This window comes from Hippopotamus amphibius, chromosome 14 (assembly GCF_030028045.1).
Source record: "Hippopotamus amphibius kiboko isolate mHipAmp2 chromosome 14, mHipAmp2.hap2, whole genome shotgun sequence".
Classification (NCBI taxonomy): Eukaryota; Metazoa; Chordata; class Mammalia; order Artiodactyla; family Hippopotamidae; genus Hippopotamus; species Hippopotamus amphibius.
Genome location: NC_080199.1, coordinates 610,944 through 633,100, shown reverse-complemented (window position 1 = coordinate 633,100; position 22,157 = coordinate 610,944). Strand labels below are relative to the sequence as shown.

Genomic DNA, 22,157 nt, shown 5'->3' with positions numbered 1-22,157 from the left:
CCGGCAGATTCTTAACCACTGCGCCTTCAGGGGTGTCCCCATCTGGTTTATTCTTCATGTAACAATGATTTTTAAAAAACCATTTAAGAAACTTCATACAGAGAGGTCGTGTGTGCAGACCTCCCATAGAGGCTGCTGCTCTCGTGCAGGAAGGACAGGACATTACTGGCATGGGGGACACCGAGGCAGGTCACCGCTGGGGGGCAGCTGTCAGAGGCTGACGAGCTGGTGATCAGACTCACGGGCCGACGTAACAAACACATGCACTCGACACATGTTATCAACGTCTCAGGTAAAAATATATATTTAGAAACACGGCTTGACAGCTCACGAGGAGCAGCTGGGTTACAGAATGACAGTGACATCGCTCGGTGGATGCTCCCGGCGGGAGGGTGGAGGCACCACGGGTCGGCTTCACGGGGCGGGTGGGCCCAGCGCCCGCTGGACACGTCAGCCCTGCGCCAACAGCCGGGCCCGGCAGCGCTCCCTCAGCCTGGCGATGCTGCCCCTGGACAGGCTCCCAGGCTCCGAGAAGATTTTCTGGAAGAGAAAGGGGGATTCTTTTAGACCCGATGGACGCATCCCCTTCCTGCCCCTGGCGAGGGCAGGGGCTCAGGCCCACTGGTCAGCGAGCAAAGCGAGGTCACCTGGCTCCTTCAGACTTTTTAAAACTGAAAGGACACTAGTGACCGAGTATCCTGACCATCAGCACCGGACACTGCCCGGAGAGGCTGCGGCTTTGACCTTCACTCCGGGAGGAGGGCGGGGCCGCGGGGAGCCAGCCAGAGTTCCGAGCAGAGGAGGGTTTACTGCAGGGTCCAGCAAGAACTGGCGGCCGTACCCCCCAAAGCCCCGAGCTCCCCAAGGGCTTCAGCAAAACATTTTCAAAGCCAGATGAGGGGGGCCCAGGGCGCGTGCCCAGCCCGGGATCCACTCTGACTGCTTGACGGTGAGGTCACGGGTTCATGTTATCAATCCTCAGGCGCCAGAAGGGCTGGGGACGACGTTCCTCGGTGACTCTGGCATCTGGACAACTCAGGAAACAGCACGAGACAGGATCATCTGGGCACGGCAGGGGGTGGCCGCAGAGGCGGTGGGGAGGGTCCACCGCAGGAAGGCCCCAGGCTCCTGCTCTGTCACTCCTCACACCGCGGGCCCCAGAGCTCCAGGACCTCCTCATCTTCCCAACTCAACTCTGCTCCTAGCCACCGCCCTTCCTGTCTCTAGGAACCTGCGCCTCCAGGGGCCTCAGGTAAGTGGAACCAGGCCGTTACTGTCGTCGTGGGACAAACGACTGGGCACCACGCCCAGCGGACTCCTCCGTGTTGGAGCGGGTGCCAGCACCTCCCTCCTTCCTGAGGCTGAATGAAATCCCACTGCACAGACGGACCGTGTCTCCTTCACCCACCCACCGTACGGGCACCCAGGCCGTCCCCAGGTGTCCAGCATCGCCTGCAACGCGGCAATGAACCGGGCCGACAAGTCTCTCTTGGAGATCCTGATCTCACTTCCTCCGGACACATGCCCAGTGGTGGGATTATGCCTGGTCTCTGTAAATGAGCACGGACTCGGGTGGAAGGGATTTCATGTTTCCCTGAGAGAAACCTTTACGAATCTCAGGGCTGTGAGTTAGCAAGCATCCGTCCGGCTCTAGATGAGTCAGGCTGACCACAAGTCCGTCACCTCGACACGCTGCACGACAGCATCCGGAACGCCCCTGGTGGTCCCCTGGGACCTGGGCTTTCTACAACTTGGGCGGCCCCCGGCATGTATCCATTTTCATGATCTTTTCCCAAGCTAGGCTGGATTTCCGGTTGTAGACTGAGCAGGAAAAAATTATTAGGCAGTGTTTTCCTTTTCTCCACACCCTCCCCAACGTTCGTGTTCGTGGGTTTTTTGATCACAGCCACTCTGACAGGTGTGAGGCGACAGCTCACGGCGGCTCTGACTTGCAGCTCCCTGAAGACGAGCCATGTTGAGCTGCTGGGGAAGTGCCTATTCAGCTCCTCTGCCTCCTTCACATACATTTTTATTTATTTACTTATTGGCCGCGTTGGGTCTCCGTTGCTCTGCGGGGGTTTCTCTAGTTGTGGCGAGTGGGGGCTACTCTTCATTGTGGTGCGCGGGCTTCTCATTGCAGTGGCTTCTCTTGTGGCTCACGGGCTCTAGAGCACAGGCTCAGTAGTTGTGGCGCACGGGCTCAGTTGCTCCACAGCGTGGGGGAGCTTCCCGGACCAGGGCTCAAACCCGTGCCCCCTGCATTGTTGGCAGGCGGATTCTTACCCACCGCGCCACCGGGGAAGTCCCTCTCTGCCCATTTTTAAATGGGATTCCTTGGCTCCTGGTTGAGCTGTGGTCTCTGTGCGTCTGCATGTGGTTCGCACACATTCTCTCCCGTTCTGTGGATAGTCTTTTTACTCTGCTGCTGGTTTCCTTTGCTACACAGAAGCTTTTAAGTTTGATGTGGTCCCATTTTTCTATCTTTGCTTTTGCTGCCTGTGGTCTGTTCTTTTCGTTTCGACTCCTGCAGCAGCTCTGAAGCCAGTCAGGGCCGTCGGTGAGCAGACTAAGTAAGGAAGAAACCAGATTTGAGAAGTGGAAGCAGGAAGGGACTCAGACTTGTTTCCAGTAAGAGAGAAACTGCTTCCCAACGAGAGGAAGAGGCGGGGGCGGGGGCGGGGGCGCCTGGGAGCACGCGCCCAGTGTCCCAGCGGCCCGATGCTCTCAGCTGCCGATGAGGCCATGGCTTTTACTCTCCAGGAAATTCTAGATGTTCCTACACAGGGTTTCAGAGAGCTTTGACGTACGAGCTGCTGTTCTGCTAAAACACACACACAACCTTGTGGAGACCCCTGAGTAAACAAGACCAGGGCCACTTCCCCGCCCGCGTCCCGGGAATGGCCACAGCTGCCGTCTTCATGCAGTGGTGTTTCTGCCGTGTGGGGAGATGCCACCCCCAAGCCTCTGTGTCCACTCAGCTCACAGGGCCCAGAGCACCTTCGGGCCGGAACACTGGCCACACGCGCCACGGACACGTGTCCACCTGCCACCGGTGAGCGTACAGGCAGGCCGGGCGCCAGCAGGTATGGAGCACCTACTGTGTGCAGGTGCCCTGCTCTACACGGACAGAATCGCACCGCCTCAGAAGCCGGACACAAGGTCACACGGCCTGACTCTATCTGCGCCGAAGTCTGGAGGAGGCCTAGCCCCGGAGAGAGCAGGCGGTCGGGGGGGCCGGGGCTGCGGGGAGGCTGGGGCTCCCTCTCAGGGAGGTGACAACGTCCGGGACCAGGGATGCAGCTGCGGGACCTGGTGAGTGGAAGGAACTGAAGGACTCGGAAACATCACATCTTATCGTTTCACGGGCCTTCCTTCACTAAAACGGAAAACCTGAACAACCCTAGGCTGGGACCTGTTACCTCCTCCCGGGTATGAGAGGCAGCTCAGGAGAAGGCACTGCCACCGCAGCCAGGTGGCCTGTGCCCTGGGGGGGGGAAGGGGTATCACGCCGTCGGTGCAACTATCTCCCATGGGAGGGTGAGGAAGGCACTGGGCTGAGCGTCCACATCAGCACCCCCACCCCCGAGTCACTCCAGGCCTGGGCTCCGCCCCCTCACCCCCTAAGCCCTGCCCTCCTCCCGCCTCCCCCGCCTCGCCCCTGGGCTGCAGCCCCCACGTCACTCACTCAGCTGGTCCCAGCAGGTGTAGGGCCGGGGAGACACATGGGCCCAGGTAGACAGGGTCATGGGGCAAGCCCACGGGCGAGGGACGGGGGTGGGAGGAGTCAAGGTGCGCGTCCCACGGGCTCCCCGGGGGGGGGGGGGGCACCCTGCGTCTGCCAGCCGCCCGGACTGCCCGGGGGGCGAGGGCCGGGCAGACGCCGCCCACCTGCATGAAGGTGTGGCACTCCGTCACGAAGCCTCCTCCGGTGATCTCCTTGAACTTCTCACAGATGTCGGGGATGCTGGTGGCTTCCAAGATCAAGGCCTGATGCTGTTTGATGAGGGTCAGCGCCACTCGGAAGATGATCTTGGAGCCCTCATTGAACAGACAGTCCCAGATGCGAAGCACCGTCTGCAAAGGGAGAGACGACAGGTCAGCGCGCGGACGCCCAGCCGGCCCCGGCCTGAGCCAGGCACCCTCACCTCCACGGGCAGCACGTCCACAAACAGGCAGATGAACCAGCGCGACACGACCAGGGTCCACAGCACGCCGTGCCCGTCCATCAGGGCCGCCACCGCCGGCAGCTTGGTCCTCACCAGCTCCCCGAGGACCTCCTGGTCCGTCTTCAGCCCCAGCATCGAGGGGCCGTAGTAGTCTGCACGGGGACAGGGGAGAAGCGGGGCCGTGGGTCCCAGCCCACAACCCACAGCCCCGACGCCGCGACCCTCGTTCCCCGAGCCGGGAGAGGGGGCCCCCGCCGGGGACCCTTTCCAGAGGACGAGCTGGGGCAAGACCCCCGCCACGCGGGGCAGGGACTCCCGGGCGCGAGGCCCAGACAGCGAGGCCCCGCTGGGCATCCGTCACAGCCTGCTGGGAAGCAGGGACGTCTGCGACCTACGATCAGGGCAGCCGACAGCGGGCACAGCCGGGCGTCCGTCGCTGGATGGACGGAAACCCCAACGTGTGAGCGTCCAGGGCCCCCTCCCCCGCATCCCCGCCCCTCCCCCAGGACAGAACCACCCCACCTCGTGTCACGTGTCCTGTTTTCCTCTCATGGAGAAGACGCACGTGAACGTCAGGGGAGAGCGTCAGGCGGTGGACGGGCCCTCGCCGCCGCGGCTGAGGGGCCACCACGCGGGCCCCCAGCGCCTGGGGTGCGTCACCGTCAACAGAACCTGAGGCGCGTGGAGCCGGGAGCTCGGCTCTCCCCTCTGAGAACCCTGCCGCCACACACATGGCGGCGACGGGCCAGGACCCACCTCGCCGGCCACCCAGCTGGGCGGTCAGTCGTCTGCTTCCACGCGTGTGCAGGGCCTCATGGGTCCCACGCACTTTCTCCAACATTTACCAGGAATTCTGGAAGAAGCCAGCATCCCCCCCCCACTCCAATTCCAGGAAGGCCAAGGCACAGTCTGAAACGTCCCCTTCACTCCCAGTGAGGACGGACGGCTTCATGTGGAGAAGTTCCCTTTACTCTCCACGGGCACTGCCTGGGGGCCCCAGGCTGTCGGAACACGGAAAGCAGGACCTCACGGCCCCTCTGCTTCACTGTCCGAGGGTCTTGGCTCCAGCAGCAGCCCCGCAACCACACGCTCAGATCAATGCTCCCACACTCTGTCTTCTGAACAGACCTTTTCTTGCCAAGGAGCTTTCTAGCTTGTTAACGTGACGTGTTACAATAAACCTTAGTGCTTAAACTTTGCTACAAAAATTCAGTAAGCAACCTGTGTAACAAAAAAGGAAACCTGGCCTGCGTTCTGTGCCACGGCCGCTCGCGGTCTGGTCACTCGCCACGGCAAAGGGACAGGTGCTCCTGCTAATTCAGTGTTTTGGTGAAAACAGAATCATACGCGCACTGACATGACATCACGGCCACGCCTCTGGCTTTCAGAGCGCGCGCGCACACACGTGCTCAAAGCCAAGGACCCCGGAAATCAGTGACCAGAAGCACAGTCAGTTGTAAAGGCCCAGGGTTGAAACTCCCTTCCCTCCCACGCCCTCCTCCCGCCGCGGTTCTTGAACCCGGGGCCGCTGGCTGTCCTGCCCTCTTCACCAGCAGCGCTCTGGCTCTGGTCCAGGGGGAAGGGGCAGGCGCTGCTCTCCACCCGCAGCGTGGGGGAGACAGAGCCGACGGCCCCGTTCTCGGTCACAGGGAGGTCACACCGCCAACCTGCCCTAGGCCTGAGCCCGCGAGCCGGCCCCGCCTGCAGCCCCCGCAGCGCGCGGCCCGTGCACAGACGCGCAGGAACCTCCGAGCAGCCCCCGTCAGGCCCCGCCTCCCCGGCGCCCCGAGTCCGGCCTCTCCTGGGGTCGCCCCACTTCGCAAGCAGCCCGACGGCTGTGCCAGCACACTGGGGGGGGGGCCCTTCTGCGGGGGTGGGTGGACGGGAAGCCCCGAGTGCTGTCGCCCCGGGATGAGCCCTGCCCGCCCTACTGGGAGGGGAAATCGTCCCCGTGGCCGCGTCTCAGGGGAAACCGGTCAGACCAGCTCTCGGGTTAGCTGACGCGCAGGCTGACTCGCCTCCGATGTGACATCCCGCCCCACCCCGCCCCGTCCTGTCTCTTCTCTGCAGGCTCAGCACTCAGGGCAGGTGGGGTAGGGGTCCCACAGGCCTCAGTAGCCACTGATTTTAAGGGAACAAAAGAAGGTCAAAACAAACAGCTATTACCAGGCCAGGGACACGCCCGACCACAACACAGACAGGGAATCAGTGCAGACTCCCAGCTCTGTTTCAGAGGGCAAGATTCGCCGGAAGCACATTCTTGAGCTGTTTCAGAATTCAAAGCCCCTCGAGCGCTCAACCTGCAGGTCAACGGGAACCTAAGGGATGATGTTGACCTTTGCTGACCCTCCTGACTCGGACCAACCCAAGTCTGGACTCCGGATCTTGGCCCCACATCTGTGCTCCAGCACCTTCAGGACTGCACAAACCTGGAGCTGAAAAATTCCCCAGCTTTGCTGCTGGGGGATCCCTGCTCTGGGAAAGACCCCCATGTTCTCCACACGCACTGCAGGTGATACACCCATACACCCTTCCTTCTCCCGAGCGTAGACTTGGTTGTGTCTTTTGGCTCCACTCCCTCCATGAGGTGAACCCAGTTTTCTTTTCTCTTTCTTTTTTAAATATCCATTTATTTGGCTGCACCAGGTCTTAGTTGTGCTGTGTGGGCTTCTTAGTTGCGGCCTGCGTGTGGGATCTAGTTCCCTGACCAGGGATGGAACCTGGGCCCCCTGCACTGGAAGCGCGGAGCCTTAACTGCTGAACCGCCAGGGAAGTCCCTGAACCCAGCGTTCGGGGAACAGAGTGTCTGGACATCAGTGCCTGCAGTTCTGTTGACTTGGGACAGAAGAGGCCTGCGAGGCTCCACGTTGAAACCCTTCAGGTGAACCTCGTCTGAGTGGCTGTTACGTGACAGATCAGACATCGCGACCTCCTGGAGGCACGGTGCCCAGGAGGGCTGGACAACAGGCGGGGCCAGCGTGGCGTCTGCGGGGCCTCGCATGTGTCACGTGTCCACTTTGCGTGAGTCCGCTCTCTCCGCCTCCAGCTCCTCCTCGTCACGACTGCTCTGAAGTCGGGTGGCGCTCCCCGAGGGGCGACCTCAGGTGGAGCCCCCCCCCCGCTCCCCAGAGAATGCCGTCCTTCTCCCGATGCCGCCGGATGCCGGGGCCACTCAGGTCTCCCACTTTGTAAAGTGCCCACTAGGCACATCCTTCGCCGACGTGCCTGCCGACCTCCATCTAGACTTTTAGGGTTTGTGTGCACCACCTTCTTCAAAAGAGCAGCTTGTCTGTTTACTCTGCTTGTGATGTCTTGTGTCAAAATCAGTTTTTAATTTTAAATTATAATTAAAGTGATCAACTGTGTCTTATACTTTCTGAATTTTGTTCGAGGACTTTTTTCCTACTCTGACATGATGATAATGTTCTATGTCTTATTTCTGAGTTTCAAAGTTTTGCTTTTTCGTATGTCTTGAATCCACCTGGAACTGAAATAAGGGTCTAATTCTGTTTTCTTCTGTGTGGACAAGCAACTGTCACAGAATGATGTTTCATACACTTTTCCCTGCTCACCGACACATCTCACGTGCCAGGTTCCTACAGGTGGACAGAGTCTGTTTACCGACCACAACGTCACAGCACGCCATTTCCGTCATTATAGACAATAAACCACCGACACTCCTCTTTCCAGCCTTCCTGCCTTGACTTTGCCTTTGACTCTTCCGCATGGTGAAGCCGTCCTTCCATTCCTGGATAAACTCTCTTTAGATAAAAAGTAATACCCTTTAACCATCACTGGGCTCCAGGTACCGATGTCAGGGTTTGTTTGTTTTTTTGGCCACGCCACGCGGCATGTGGGATCTTAGTTCCCCAACCAGGGATCGAGCCCACGCCCCCTGCAGCGGACGTGCAGAGTCCTAACCACCGGACCGCCAGGGAAGTCCCAGTAGTGTTTCACTTGGGATCTACGTTCGTGTTCATGCTGAGATCAGCCCATATGACAGCGAGGTTATACCAGCTTCACAACACGAGTTGACGAGTTCATCTTTTTCTGGTCTCTGCAAGATTTATAAAAAACATGGGAATTACCTGTTCCTTCAAGTTTTGCTAAGATTTTGCGTGTCGGTGCATTCGCTTGTTCAGATGTTCTCTTCTCTCTCCGGCTGGCTCTGTCAGGCTGCATGTTTCTCAAACTTATCCATCTGTCTCTTCATTGGACTCATATTCCCTTGTGAGCCTTTAAAATCTCTACAGACTTTCAAATTCCAGCGCTCTTTCCACTTCTAAATACCTGATCCATCTTTTTCTCTATCAGTCTTGTCAGAAGTTTGTTTTAACAGTTTTTGCAAAGAACCAGCTTCAGTCTCAGTTCATCTTTTCAATCGTTTCTTTGTTTCCTGTCATTAAATTTCCCTCTTTCATTTGCGTGCTTATACACACGGATGTATATAAACGTAAAAAAAGCATGCTGGAAATCCGTCCATCAAACTGGTGAGCACACTGCAACGAGCCCCTCTGGGCAGGAGGGAAACGGGGAAACATTCGTGAGGGGCTGTCACCGTCCATCCCCTTCAGCACTGCAGTCTCTGAACTTCTGAAACAGGAATATAACTGTGCATTTGGGGTATAATGAAGAAAAAGCAGCTGAACACACGAGCACCGTGGCGCTGAAATATGACCTCGTTTGTGCACCCAGAGTCCCGAGGAGGCGGCGGCACATGGCTCTGCCCCCTGGACGGCCCCGCAGAGACCGTGACCCTCTCCCCGCACAATCCTGACTGCTTACCTAGAGATTTCCTTCTGTTTTTGACTCAAGACCTGTTTTGTGGTATTTTCGCGTGACTGAACCTAACGTTGATCAGAAATGACATCCTATGGTCTTAAAAATAAGTCTGTGTGATGAACGAGCCCCGGGGGCCGCCCGGAGCCTCGCTTCTCTGCTTCCCTAGGTTGGCCCTCGCCTCCGAACACCGCGCGTCACCGCTTCATCTCGGTCCCACTGCCGGCGCCTCCGGGCTTTCAGGCTTTGCTCCCGGCCGTTCTCCACACTCCCACACGGCGCCTGAAACTGGGTGCCTGGAATTGGCCGCAGCGGGAACGTCCACTCTAATTCCGTCTCTGACATAACTGAGCGAAGGGGACACACAGCCACGTCGACGTTTCGTCTGCCTCTCTGTCTGCTCCCCCGACGGCCATCCGGGAGGCTGGTCCTCTCCGCCCTGCGTCCCCCCGCCACATGCACAGGAGACCCCCTTCCCCTGGAGGCGCGAGACACCGTGAGCCCTGGCTCTGGCGCTGCGTGGGACCCCGGCCCTCCGCGTCCCATCCGTAAGGTGGACTCAGCAGGCAGCTGTGTGCAGGGTGGCCGCTCTGGGGGTTAGTCAAGAGGCGGAGCAGGCGAGCTGGGAGCCCGGACGCCCCCGGCGGCCCTTGCGCCTGAATACAGACCCCCCCCAACCCCCCAGATGGGCAACGACGCTCCCGGGTGGTCCTGGGCTAAGCCAGGCAGGCGGGCGGGGGAGGGGAGGAAGGAGCCAGGAGACAGGAGGCCGGAACAGCAGACAAGACCACGGGGCGGGGGCAGGGGGGCCTCTGGCCTCACCCACAGTCACCAGGACTTGCCGCCGGCTGGACCAACCACCTCTGTAGTGGGGGGCGGGTCACATCCACCCAGGTCCCTTCCCACCCCAGACGGCTCTGGCCACTTCTCGTCCCAACTCTGCAGCTCACATCTGCAACGTGCATCCCGTAAACCAGGGGTGGGTCACTAACTGATGTGTAATTAAAACAATATTCAATAGTGAATCGGGAGGTAGAAACGCACGAGAGGAATGAGTTTACCCTGACAGCTGACAGTCCCTGCTCTCACGGCCGTTCACGAGCCCAACAGCAAAGGCTACAGACGCCCAGCCGCGCAGCCGTCCCCTCACTAAGAGCCACGACAACCCCCACGGTCCACAGACTCAGGTCAGGGGCCGAGCGCCGGCTCAGCCTCGTCCAGGCCCCGGGACGCAGCGCCAGCCGCGGGGTCGGAGGGGCAGGAAAGGACGCCGCTCCGCTGAGCCCCGCATCTCGCGTGCTCCTCTCTCAGCTCAACTGCAAGAAGATGTCCAACCTCAGCTCTCAAACGGTCCCACGTCCCGTCACGCGTCAGCGGCGTCACATCGGCAACACCAGAAAGCAAGTCACACTCTTACCGCAGGCAGGGGGTCGACGTACCCGGGAGTATTCTGCCAACAAGGGCGTCCAACAGCCAAAAGGACTCCTCTTCACTCTTTGTCACCAGAATCAGATACCCGGCTATGAAGTTCATTCCCTGAAATCAGACACAGGAGAGAACCCCACACTGAGCTCTCAACCCCCACTGGGTTCTGTAACCGGCGCTGCCACCTGCCGCCTTCCCGCCGGATTCTGGACGGCCTCCCGGCGGAGCCTCGGCGTCTCCGGCCCTGCCAGGCGGCGCGGCACGGAGCTGGGCCGAGTCCCGTCCCAGGACAAGCAGGGCCTCGCCCTCGCCCGCGTGCAGCCGTGTCGGGGGAAACTACACCCGTGACCACATCCCCAGGAGCCGTGCACGCGTGGCGGGAGCCCCGGGGGCGCCGAGGTGGGATCTCGTGAAGGGGCCCGTCTGGGGAAAGCACGGCGCACGGCCCCGCGCCCACCGCCAAGCACGCGCAGCCGTGACCCTCGGCCGCGGGAGGCAGGTGGACCCGGCAGGAGCCGCGGCGGCTGAGCGCCCAGACCCGGGCTCCCTCCTGCGGGACGGGCTCTGACGACCTCCGCTTTCTGCTCCGTTGCTTGTCCGCATCCCCTGAAGTAAATTCCTGTTTCCCCCGTAATAAGGGGGAAACCGGGCTCTCGTCAACCGACAAGAAAAACGTGGACCCAGAGACACCACCCGCGGGAGGAGGAAGCAGGGGCTGGGACCCGGGACCCTCGCACGCAGCCGCGGAGGAGCCAGCCCGCGCACCCGCACCTCGGACCCCTGCCTCCCCTCGGCGGGCAGCACGACGTCCCGGCAGCCACGGGAAGCTCCTGCGTGTGTGTGCACGTACACGCGTGCGTTTTCCAAAGGTCAGCGGGACCTCGGCGTCAGACTCATATTTTAATTTGTGTGGGTTCTTTTTTAAACCTATTTTTTAAAACCCACAAGAACAGCAACTGGAATAACCTGAGGACAGTTGCCCGGCCGTCCTGCCTCCCTATCTCCTGTCCCAGGACAGCGAGTGAAGGGCAGCTGCAGCAGGTGACGACGGCAGGGATTCCGTCGGAAGCACAGACCCGCCCCGGATGCATCCATCCTGCGGGAACCCCCCCAGGAACAGCGGCCTGGAGACACAGCCTGGCCATCGCTGAGGCTGCCGAGCGGCCTCCTCACGCGTCTCTGCTGCTCTTTTCAGAGCACCCGCCTCACTCCTTCCCGCGACCCCTCCACCCCACCCGGAGCCAAGGGCCACGCCACATGCCGTCCGCGCAGGACACGCGCTACCAGGACCACCCGAGAAGGCGTCCATCCCTCCCCCCCTCCCCTGGCACTCGTGGTCCCGGCCCCCGGAGCCGCCAGGACTGTCAGGTGCACCTCCCACGGCTCTGGCTTCTGCGCTGTCCTCTCAGGAACCCTCTGGCCTGGCCTCCGGCTCGGAGACGCGGCGGCCCTGCGCCAGGGAACAGGGCCCCCCCCCAGCCCCGCGCCCCTGCCCGCACCCACCCGGACCCCACAGCCTGCAGCACGCAGGGCAGGGAGGGCCCAGCCGGCGGGGGGCTCGGCCACCACCGCGCACACGCCCCGGAGGGCACGTCCCCCACGACTCCCCACCCGGCTCCCCACTTCAACGCTGCAGACGGAGAGTCTCCAGGGAGGAACGAGAACGGATTCCCACACCTGACGGGCGGCCCCACGCGGCAGGAACAGGCGGGACCGCCGTCTCCCACGGCCAGCAGATCCGGCGTCCAGAAACAGCCTCAGGGGCAGGCCCACTGCCCGTGTGCACACAGACACACGCACGCACACACACAGGCACACGCACGCACACACACAGACACGCACACACACACACAGGCACACACACAGACACATGCACGCACACACACACACACACGCACGCACACACACACACACACGCACACACACACAGACGGCACCAAGGTGACGGGTGCCGGTCGCCCGTGTCCACATCCGCTGCTCCCCCCTTCCGCCTCCCTCCCCCGTCTCGGTGGTCTGACACCCCCGTGGTCTGACGCCCCTGGGACACAGGCACGTCGCAGCCCGTGGCGGGGGGGGGGGGGCCCGGGAGCCCAGGACCGGGGGGCGGCCTGTGGGCGGGGGGCTCACCTGGCAGTAGCCCACGCCGCGGTTGTGGTGCGCGTAGGCCAGCAGCACGTTGTACAGGGTCCTCTGCAGGCAGGGCTCCGCGCCCTTGCGGAACCGCACGTTGTCCGGGAAGGTCCTGTTCATGTCTGCGGGGACGTGCGAGGCGCAGACGGCTCAGGGCTGGGGACAGAGGCCACGCTGCGATGGGCCCAGGTCCTTCCTGCAGCCTCCACAGTCGACTGGACCCGGCGGGGCAGAGGCGGCCCCCGGGGCCCCTGTCCCACGGCAGCCCGGCCCGGGGACCCTGGCGGCCCCAGGGGCCCTTTCTCTCAAATCTGCAAGGACGACGGAGGGGGCTCCTCCGATGAGGCCGGGCTGCTTGGGCCGGCAGTTCCTCCCTCCCCACGCCCGCCTCTTCGCTGGGGACGAGGCATGGGTGACAGGTGAATGGTTGACATAAAGCTTTGGAAATTTTTTCCCAGTTCTGAAGATTGAACACACAAGGAGGCAGGACACACCGAGAGTCCCGTTTAGAGATAAATAGACGACACTGAAAGCTAAGCGCTAAGTGTTAAGTAAACCCATCGCCTCCGGCTCCTGGCACAGCAGCCTCTTCCTGCGCCTCCGCCACCCCTGCCCACGCGGTCCCTGCACGGGCCGGACGCCTGCCTCACGGAGCTGCGACTCTGCAAACCCGCGGACGGGGCAGAGTGAAGAGAGTGGGGGTCAACGAACCACTCCCGACCCCGCGCGTCAGAGGAGTGGAGTCTGCGTGTGTGTCTGGACGGATGGTGGATAAACACAGCAGGGCCTCTACACGCAAGAGAACGGTGTTCAGCCTCAGAAAGGACGGGAACCCGACACGCGCGACGTGGGTGAACCTTGAAGACGTTATGCTCTGAAATAAGCCAGACACAAAAGGACAAACGCTGCCTCACTCCACCCATACGAGGTCCCTAGAGGGGGGTCAAGTTCACAGAGGCAGAGGGTGGGGGCTGGGCCAGGGGCTGGGGAGTGAGTATTTAATGGGGACAGAGGTTCAGTTCGCAAAGATAAAAAGGTAAACGTTAGGTTGCGTGCATTTTACCATACTAAAAAAGTGTCCAAAAACTGCATTAAATAGAGCCTTTAAAATTCATTTTCCAAACAGACAGCCACCTTTCACTTTATGTAATACTGTCGGCCTTGCCTGGACCTGCAGTCTCCTCCCACCTGAACCAGCGCGCCTGCCCTGTGGAGGGACCCTCGCCAGCGCCTGCAGGGTTGCGGCAGTGTCTGTTCCGACCCGTCGGCTGGGGTGGCTGTGCGCTCAGGAGGCAGCCGGCGGGCTCCGCGGCCCCAGCAACCCCACCGCCGGCTCCAGCCCCTGGGACCCGAGACCCCCGGGCCTCACGGTGCAGACACACCGCCTTCTCACTGTCCCAAGTCAGTCCAATCTCTCAGCCGTTTAAAGTAATCAAATTTTTAAAACTAAGTATTTTGTGTTTAACTCTGTAGTCCTCAAAGGCCGTCAAAGTCAGAAAGGCAGGTGTATTTCCTAAAAATCTAATTATTCAGTTTAGGGTAAACATTTTTTGAGCACTCTGAACCATGAAGAGGCATGAGCCCACCCCTGTGACAAGTGAGGAAACCGGAGGAAAACTAAGCCAGGAGCCCAGACACGAGCATCCCTGGACTCTGAGTGTGACAGAAAGAGAGGCTCTGGCGTGTGGCTTCCCGCACGTGCGCGGCTGTGTCTGCGTCCACGGGGTCACGCGGCCCGCGGCCCTCCTGTACTGACGGCCCCCTCGGCCGCCTCACGTTCCCGGAGGGACTCTGCTCGGAAGAAACCTGGTGTTTCTAGGACCACTTTCCTTACCACCCAGCACGACGCGCGAATGTTTTCTGAACCAATCCAAAAGCCTGAGTTCCGATCTGCCTCTGAGAACACGGAACTCACCTGTGCACCTTTAACACCGTAACTTTCCTGACCCGCATCACGACGCTGAGGGCCTGGCGCAAACCCGTTCCCTCCTGGGGGTGCCGCCCCCCCCCCCCCCCCCCCCCGCGGAGACGGACCCCGCACATCACCTGTCCTGATGGCCTCCTCCAGGCTGCTGTTCCTCTCTCCCTGGAGGAGACTCTGGTAGTAGCCGGGGTTCCGGTCCATCTGGGCCTGGGCTCCGCTCACCCCCATCCAGACACGAGCCCGGTGCTCCAGCGGGATGCCCTTCCGGATGTAGCGCTTCACTGAAAGGGAGGGAGGGGGCGGCTCGAGAGGGACGCCGGGCCCTTCCCCAGGCCAGAAGCCGCGGGGCGGGGCCCCCCGGTCACACGCTTCCGGCGCTCCCCCACATCGGCGAATCAGACTAAAAAAGCAGCAGGACCTCACGCGTCTGCATCAGACTCGATACACGCGCTCGTGACAGAATTCCGCTCCCCTCCCCAAGCCGAGCGCAGCCCAGAGGCTACGGCAGCCCCGGCACCTCTACGTCACTGTCAGCACGGGGACACGGGCAGCGAGGGTCACCTCCAGGCCCCACCCCGCCCGCCCCGCAGCCTGTGCCGGACACCGCAGCCGTGAACGTGTGCTGGCCACCGGCTGAGGCACCAGTCGTATTTAACAGAGATACAAGAACCGCGTTCTAGGTTACGGTCAAGAACGGCACCGTCCGTTTGTTTAAAAAAAAAAAAAGGGCACCTTCACTAAAACCTTATTAATTCAAGCCGATGGTCACCTGTACGTGAGCACCTTAAAAGGGGCCTCCTGAAGGCCAGGCCTCGCTCACCTGCCCGCTCCTGGGAGGGCGTGTAGGGGCAGGAAACGCACGGCAGGCAGACGTTTGCAGAAGGACGTGGGGATGATGAGGGAGGCCCAGAGGAAGGACAGGACAGACTCTGACCCCACCCACCAAAGGTGGAGAAAACTCGAGGAGCCCTGTGGCGGTTCAGAAGCGTGCTGGAGCATCACGCCGCGGCCACAATGCCTTGGCCAGGGCGGCTTGGTCCGGTCATCCTGTGATGGGGACGTGACCTTTTTAAGTCTACCCTCCAACTGAGTACGATTTACCTGAGCCCTCAGGGGTTAGCGTGACCATCAGGGACCTCAGTGAAGTAATCCTCTTTTCTCAGCAGCAAGGGGACAGACAGGTCAGTCCTAACTCGGGCAGGGACCATTCCCACTGAGATGGAGCAAAAGGAGAGGACACGCAGAAATCAGCAGGAACCCCACGTATGAACAGCAAAGAGGTGAAACAAAAGCACGAAGACAGTATCACTGGCATCAAAATGAAAGGAGAAACATTTAGGTATAAATCTAGCAAAACACCTGCAGAGAGAAACCAAAGAACTAAATAAACGGAGAGAGACGCCAGTCCTCCTCCAGGACCCGTCCCGCTGCCCGGCGGCCGCCGCCACCCCACCCAGGCCCCCGCCGACGTCCAGGCCTGCAGGGCGGCCACCCAGGACCACGTAGGAGGGGGTCCTAAGGTGACCGACCGCTTGCGGTGGGGACTGACCACCTGACCATGCGTCTGTCCACACTCACAGAGCTATACGCCAAGAAGAGCGAATTTCACTGCCCATTTTTAAAAATTAACATAAAGTGTAAAAAGAGAAGGGCACGCCGGTCAAAGCTGGGCCGCAGCAGCCCCGACGCCGAGTGAGCCTCGGTCTCCTAACCTGCGAGGCGCGAACAGAGCCCTCAGCCCGGTGCCCGGAACACGCCACGACTCAGGGCTCTCAGCGGGTTGCAGGAGCAGCGCCACCACCCAGACCGCTCAGGAAACAAAGGCGTCTGCCACTTCCGTCGTCTGTTATCTGAATTTACAAAGTTTCTTTGGAAGCGGGAAAACGGTTTTCCCACCCTCAGAGACTGTCAGTTCCCCGAGGGCGGGGCTCACCGGTCCATCAGCCGGACATGTGGAGGACTGCAAAATATATGGTAAAACCAATTGGGAATTTTTTTTAAAAAGCTAGACTCCAAAGAACTAACCTCCAGCTGTCTGCCCCAACAAGGTTAAGCACATTCCCAGGATTTTTATACTTGTCTTTAAGAACATATTTTGCGATTTCACTCTCATTGAGATGGTGCGAACGCCCCAGCCCACTGGACAGCAGACACAGAAGCAGCACACGGGACAGGACGGGGCTCTCCCCCGCCAGCTCCCTTCACCCCGGGACGGAAAGGCGTGCGAGGGCAGCTCGCTGGACTCGGCCTCCAGGTCGAGCGCTGAAGGCAAGCAACCCTGGGCTTCAGGTGGACACGCGCCACGGACGGAGACAAAAGGAAACGCATCATCAGGTCCACAGCTAGTGTCCGCAGGCAGGGCGCGTTTCAGCCGTCACCCGGAGACTTGCCAAGTGCCAAGATGTGCAGGTAATCGTGCGGTGGGACCCAGATGGAAGGCCTCCCAAAAAAGAGAACAAATGCAGTAGGACCCCAAAAGCAAGAGGCAGGCAGGGCACAGGAGTAAAGGCGGTCTCCCGGGTGTGCGTGCGGGTTCAAGCCTGGGGATCCAAACTCAGCGCCCTGGCTCTTCTGGCCACACTGGGTCCCACAGCCCTCACACGGCCTCCCTTCCCTGCGCTGTCACGCACCTGATGACGCTACCACCAGCCCGGAACGTCTGGCAGGAAAAACCTGGATTCCCATTTCCTGAATAACACGTCCACTCTCGTGTACGCCTGGCCGCCCCTCCCTCCGAGGCCCACGGGGGCTGCAGGCTCCCCAGCAATCACACCCGGAAGCCACACCAGCGCCAGCGGCAACACCCGGACCACAGAGCCGTGTGAGCCCACATGTCTCTTGCTGGATTTCCTGAGAGAACTTCAGGCCACTATGCCCTCCGGTTCCCCTTGACAGCGAACCCCATCCCTGGCCAAAGGCTCACCAGGAATCAAATGTATTTGCTCCTAAGCCTGTTACGCCAAGTATACTTGTCGCCACAATCACACGGTTTAACAAACGTTACGTAAATATAAAAAAATTACAGCAAGAAAGAAATAATGGTTATTTCAATAAAACCAAGTTAAATTTTCAGAAAGAGTTGATAGGTGCTCCAAAAAGGCAAAAGCAAAAATAAAACAAAACCTTTAAATCAGACAACTAAAAAAGTCGAAGCAAAGAATAAAGATCTGGAAGGATTCTGCATTCAGGCTGCTTTTATTCCCTATTCCCCATCCACCTGGGAAAAAACTCAACTCTGCAAAACAGATACAATGTGTCAAGTACGGTTTCCGCAAGAAAGGGACAGAATTAGTGGACCCTCCCTCTTCAAAGAAAGAGGACAAGATATAGAACCAAATGACAAAATCAAAGGGGAATGGACATGCGTGTGTGTTTTGTGTGAAAACAAAGGCTGACACGCAGGTACACCTCTTGCAGTGATTCTCGGCATTAACTGACCTCTGGGCCCGCGGTGGACAGGAGGCCGCGCCCTGCATTAAAGCAGACGGCAGCCCGAGGTCGCACCCTGTTCCCGGGGGGACGTGGGACAGTCGCCAGCGGTCACCTCTACAGGAGACCGGAGCCTGGGCAGCCGAAAAAGTCAATTCAATTCATATCTTTTAGTGTGATTAAGATGTTTTCCCATGTGCATAAGCAAAGTTGACTTTTATATACTTGTGTGTAACTTTTAAACACAAATCAACGGGAGAAACTACAGCGGATGTCGGCTGGAAACACCTTAACACCCAGCAGCACCGCAGGGTGGGCCCCAGCATAGGATCACGCAGGACATGAGCGTCAGGGTCTGGAAAGCAAGAGAGGTCCTACCTTTGAGGTCCCTTCAGGCTGACTATACGAAACGCTTTTTTCCCGTGTTTTTACTAACCACCCCCCACCAGTAACAGCCCCGAGGAGGGAGAGCCTGACGGAGGGAGAGGCCCAGGCTGAGGCCGCGTTTCAGGCCCACCTGCCTCCACCTGCCCGCCCCCAGCCAGCATCTCCCGTGTGCTGGGACCCCTCTGGGCCCCAGTCACCAACCCCTCTACGGGCAAAACCCTGGAGTGTCACCCCCCTGCTTAAGCGCGGACTTCGCTCCGCCTGCTCGTGCAGCGTGTGCCCACCTGTGACCTGGGGCGGGGCCGCTGCTCCACCCCCGGGCCCTGCTCCCCACACCCCCGATGCTCTGGTCCACAGCCCAGTTCCCGGCGGCCGGGACCTCCTGAGCCGTCTTCCGTGCCCCACATTAGTCAGCCCCCGTACGCCCCTCTGCCCCATGTACTCGAGTTCCCTAAGCTCCCGGGGGCACTCTCCTGCCCGCCCGTCCCCGCTGCCCCAGGTACCCGCGGCTTGGGCCCCGTGTCCGCAGGGCGGAGGAGGCTGCAGGCGAACGAACGCCTGGGTCATCCCTTCACTCATCAAACGGTGACGCAATCACGCAGCCCCTGCATCTCTGATCCCAGCAGGGGCAACAAAGTAAGTAAGACCCGAACCACATAAGACATGGAGCAGGCAAGGAGAGGAGGACGCGCGGGGCTGCGGGGTGAGAGGGAGGGCCTCCTGGAGGTGGCGTTCCAACCCAGACCTCCAGGAGCCTAGGGGGGCACAGCCTGGGGCTGGGGCAGAACCCCAAGCAGATACAAGGGAAGAGCTGGGGGGTCCAGGAAGACCCCGCTTTCACTTTGGGGGGCGGGGGGGGGGAGGGAGGCAGGGAGCGCTCTGGGCAGAAGGCAGCGAGCGCACAGCCCTGGCCACGCTCATGTTGAGGAGCAGGAGCTCCGTCGTCCTCGGGAGAGAAGGCCGTGGCCGCCACCCGCCTCCGAGGCCCCGCCGCCCGCGCGCGCCGGGCCCTCCCCTGAGCGCCTGCGCGGGGCCGGGGCCGGGCTCCGGCGGCCGCCCCCCCCCCCGCCCCGGCCCGGAGACCCGAGAGGCTCGGGGGACCCCCCAGGCCCGCCCGCCCTGGCGCGCCGCCCCCCCCGGCCGCGAACTCACGCGTCCCCCCCCTCTGGACGCTGCCGCCTCGCCGGAGAAGTCTGGACCACTTCACGGCTCTCCTGCTCAGGGTCCCCAGGTAGGTGGAGAAGAACGCCTCGTAGGCGGCGTCATCGAAGTCCTCCGGCCTCTCGAACCCGTAGGGGTCGATCCTGCGACACGGGAGGGCCGCGGGTGAGGCTCCGCGCGCCCGGGGGCCGCGGGACCCGCCGGGGCCCCTCCCCCGGCCCCGCGCCCCCCGCCCCGCGCCGGCCCGGGGCGCGCACCTGGGCACGCGCTCCCGCGCCGCCTGCGCGCGCCCCGCGGGCTCCATGCCTGCGGGGGAGGGAGGGAGGGAGGGGGCTCCGCGGCTGCGGGGCCGGGATGCCGGGTCCACCGCCCGGGACGCGGGGCGCCGCGCGTCCTTCCGCCGGGCCGCGGGCGCCGGGAGGCGGGGCTGGGGGCGGGCGAGCAGGGCGGGGGAGGGGCGGGGAGGGGGAGGGGAGGGGGAGGGAGGGGTGGGGAGGGCGAGGCCGGAGAGGGGAATGAAAGGGAGGGGGGCGGGGAGGGCTGGGAATGTCGGGGGAGGGGGAGGGGCGCGGCGGGCGAGGGAGGGGAGGGCGGGGAGGGGAATGAAGGGGAGGGGGGCGGGGAGGGGTGGGGAGGGAGGGAGAGGGGGAGGGGTGGGGAGGGCGAGGGTGGGGAGGGGAATGAAAGGGAGGGGGGCGGGGAGGGCTGGGAATGTCGGGGGAGGGGGAGGGGCGCGGCGGGCGAGGGAGGGGAGGGCGGGGAGGGGAATGAAGGGGAGGGGGGCGGGGAGGGGTGGGGAGGGAGGGGGAGGGCGAGGGTGGGGGGGGAATGAAAGGGGGGGGCGGGGAGGGCTGGGAATGTCGGGGAGGGGGAGGGGCGCGGCGGGCGAGGGCGGGGAGGGCGGGGCCCGAGGGGACCCGCGGGCGGGGGGAGCTGCACCTGCCCCTGCGCCCCGAGCTGCCGGAGCGCGGAGCCTGGGAGGGGCCGCAGCCCGGCCGCCACCCGGTCCCCCGGCCGCGAGGGAGGGGGCGCCGGGTGGGGGATGGGGGACCCGGGGCGGGACTGGGGACTCTGCCCGGGTAGGCTTCCCGGGCAGGTGCGGCGGGGACCACGCCTCACCCCCCCCGCCCCCGGGCCTCCCGAGCCCGGAGCAGAGGTTGCAGGGGATGAGGCCAGTCTGGGTTTCTCCGACAGCCCTCCACACCTCAGTGCCCCGCAGGTCCAGAGGCCGGAGTTCAGACCGTGACTGCTGTGTCAGTGGTCCTTTTGCAGAAAAAGGTCGTCTTATGTCTTACTTGTTCTCTCTCTGCGTACACGGCAGACCTGAGAACAACATATAATCCCCGCACCCCCACCCCCCGGCGAAAGCTGCCCTGTTCCTTCCTGCCTCCCCGCCTCCCCAGCCGGACTCGGGGAGCAGGGGGTGTCCGGTCCCTCCGCGGGCTCCTCCCTCCAGCCCCATCCCTGGGCCAGGCCCTGCCGGGAGCCACGGCGTCCAGAGGGCTGGATGCGCTGCCCCCGCCCGGCGGACGGAGGGCGGGCCGCGCCCTGCAGCATCGCCATGTGCGGCGACCCGGGGTGAGCACCGCAGGCGTCTGCTGTGCTCCGCAGAGGAGGCAGATGCGGGGCTCCCTCCTCCCACTGCCTCTTCCCACTTCTGCGCAGATCTCGCCTGCGCGAGTCAACTCTGGGTGCCGCCCGCGGTCGAGCGGAAAAGCCATCCCAGCCTTGCGTGCCTTTTGCTTTGCGGGGAAGGCCAGCAGGCAGGAGCACGCGGTTCCCACGTTGCGTGTCCACGGTTCGCCTTGATACTCCAGGGCGGCCCTGGTTTAGGGCAGCATCTTCCTCCGTCCCTGTTCATCGTTGCACTGTCCTGACATATCAGTGTCCTGGCATGAAAACCACATCTAAACCGTTGTTCGTGTTTGGGAGGCCGTTGAGAACGTGCCAACACTGTGCATTTTGAATTTTGCTTTAGACACGTGGTGAGGTAAAAGGGGATCTAAGATGCTTTCAATTTAAGATTTAAGGCACTTTTGTAGCCTCAGCCTTCCGCATGCAAGGGTCTTTTTTAAAAACTGGGTTCAGAACACTAGGCAGATCAGGCAAATCGGAAAGACACCGTCTCTGCGGACGTCACGTGGCCGCGTGGCTGTGCGGTGCCCACTCCACCAGGGCCCAGCCCCTTTGGGGCCGTACATCTCTGGGATTCTAGATGTACTTTCTCGTGAGGAGTCCATCCCTGTAAGCCAGGACCAGGTGTGGTGGCAACGGCATCCATTGAAGGTTTACCTGGGCTGCTATGAACCAGCCTGGCTGTTAACATTGGATTTTGGAAACAGTCCGTCTGAGGGCCAGGCAAGGAGTCTGGAACGTAATTTGCGGGACACACCTGCCCCGCAGCTGGGGACGTCTGTCTGTGTGTTTCCATGGAAGTCTGTAGGAAATCAGTGCTCACCGAACGTGACCCCAAATCCCCCCCCCCCCACCATTTGCTGGTTCTGGGGAAACTCCCCAAGCCCTCAGCTCAGGTCACAGCCCTTTGCTTTTGAAAGAAAGGCACAGTATCCCTTTGAAGAGCCACCTGCCCCGCCCTCCCCCAACCAGGGCGCCTCCTCCTGCAGACTCCGGTGCGCGGGCAGGGGGCCTTGCCCTCCCAGCAGGGCAGGCCCCCACCGCAGGGGTCTCACAAATCGTGGCGCACGCCCCCGCCCCACTCCCTGCTCCCTGCTCCCTCTGCACCCTGCACAGGGCTG

General features: G+C 61.7%; 1 protein-coding gene and 1 long non-coding RNA gene across 8 annotated transcripts; both read right to left on the bottom strand.

The window, feature by feature from the left end:
• Window positions 1–286: 286 nt before the first annotated feature.
• On the bottom strand, window positions 287–21,031 carry GRTP1 (growth hormone regulated TBC protein 1). Of its 7 annotated transcripts, XR_009049048.1 has the most exons (9): window positions 19,659–19,836; window positions 19,393–19,544; window positions 18,079–18,208; window positions 14,547–14,705; window positions 12,498–12,622; window positions 4,146–4,318; window positions 3,889–4,074; window positions 2,284–2,566; window positions 287–540 (listed from the first exon to the last, which is right to left on the bottom strand). XR_009049048.1 is itself a non-coding variant. In XM_057707694.1 (8 exons), exons 3-8 carry the CDS (start codon window positions 14,650–14,652, stop codon window positions 451–453), a joined length of 777 nt encoding a protein of 258 aa, XP_057563677.1. In that variant the 5' UTR covers window positions 14,653–14,705; window positions 19,393–19,544; window positions 20,606–21,031; the 3' UTR covers window positions 287–450. The 7 variants fall into 7 exon arrangements, 6 of the variants coding, with proteins under 6 accessions (XP_057563677.1, XP_057563671.1, XP_057563672.1 ...); XM_057707694.1 differs by lacking the exons at window positions 2,284–2,566; window positions 18,079–18,208; window positions 19,659–19,836 and adding exons at window positions 10,385–10,481; window positions 20,606–21,031; XM_057707688.1 differs by lacking the exon at window positions 2,284–2,566.
• On the bottom strand, window positions 10,504–12,455 carry LOC130835830 (uncharacterized). The gene is made up of 3 exons (XR_009049049.1): window positions 11,745–12,455; window positions 11,142–11,297; window positions 10,504–10,989 (listed from the first exon to the last, which is right to left on the bottom strand). It is a non-coding gene; the product is annotated as an uncharacterized LOC130835830 (long non-coding RNA).
• Window positions 21,032–22,157: the final 1,126 nt, after the last annotated feature.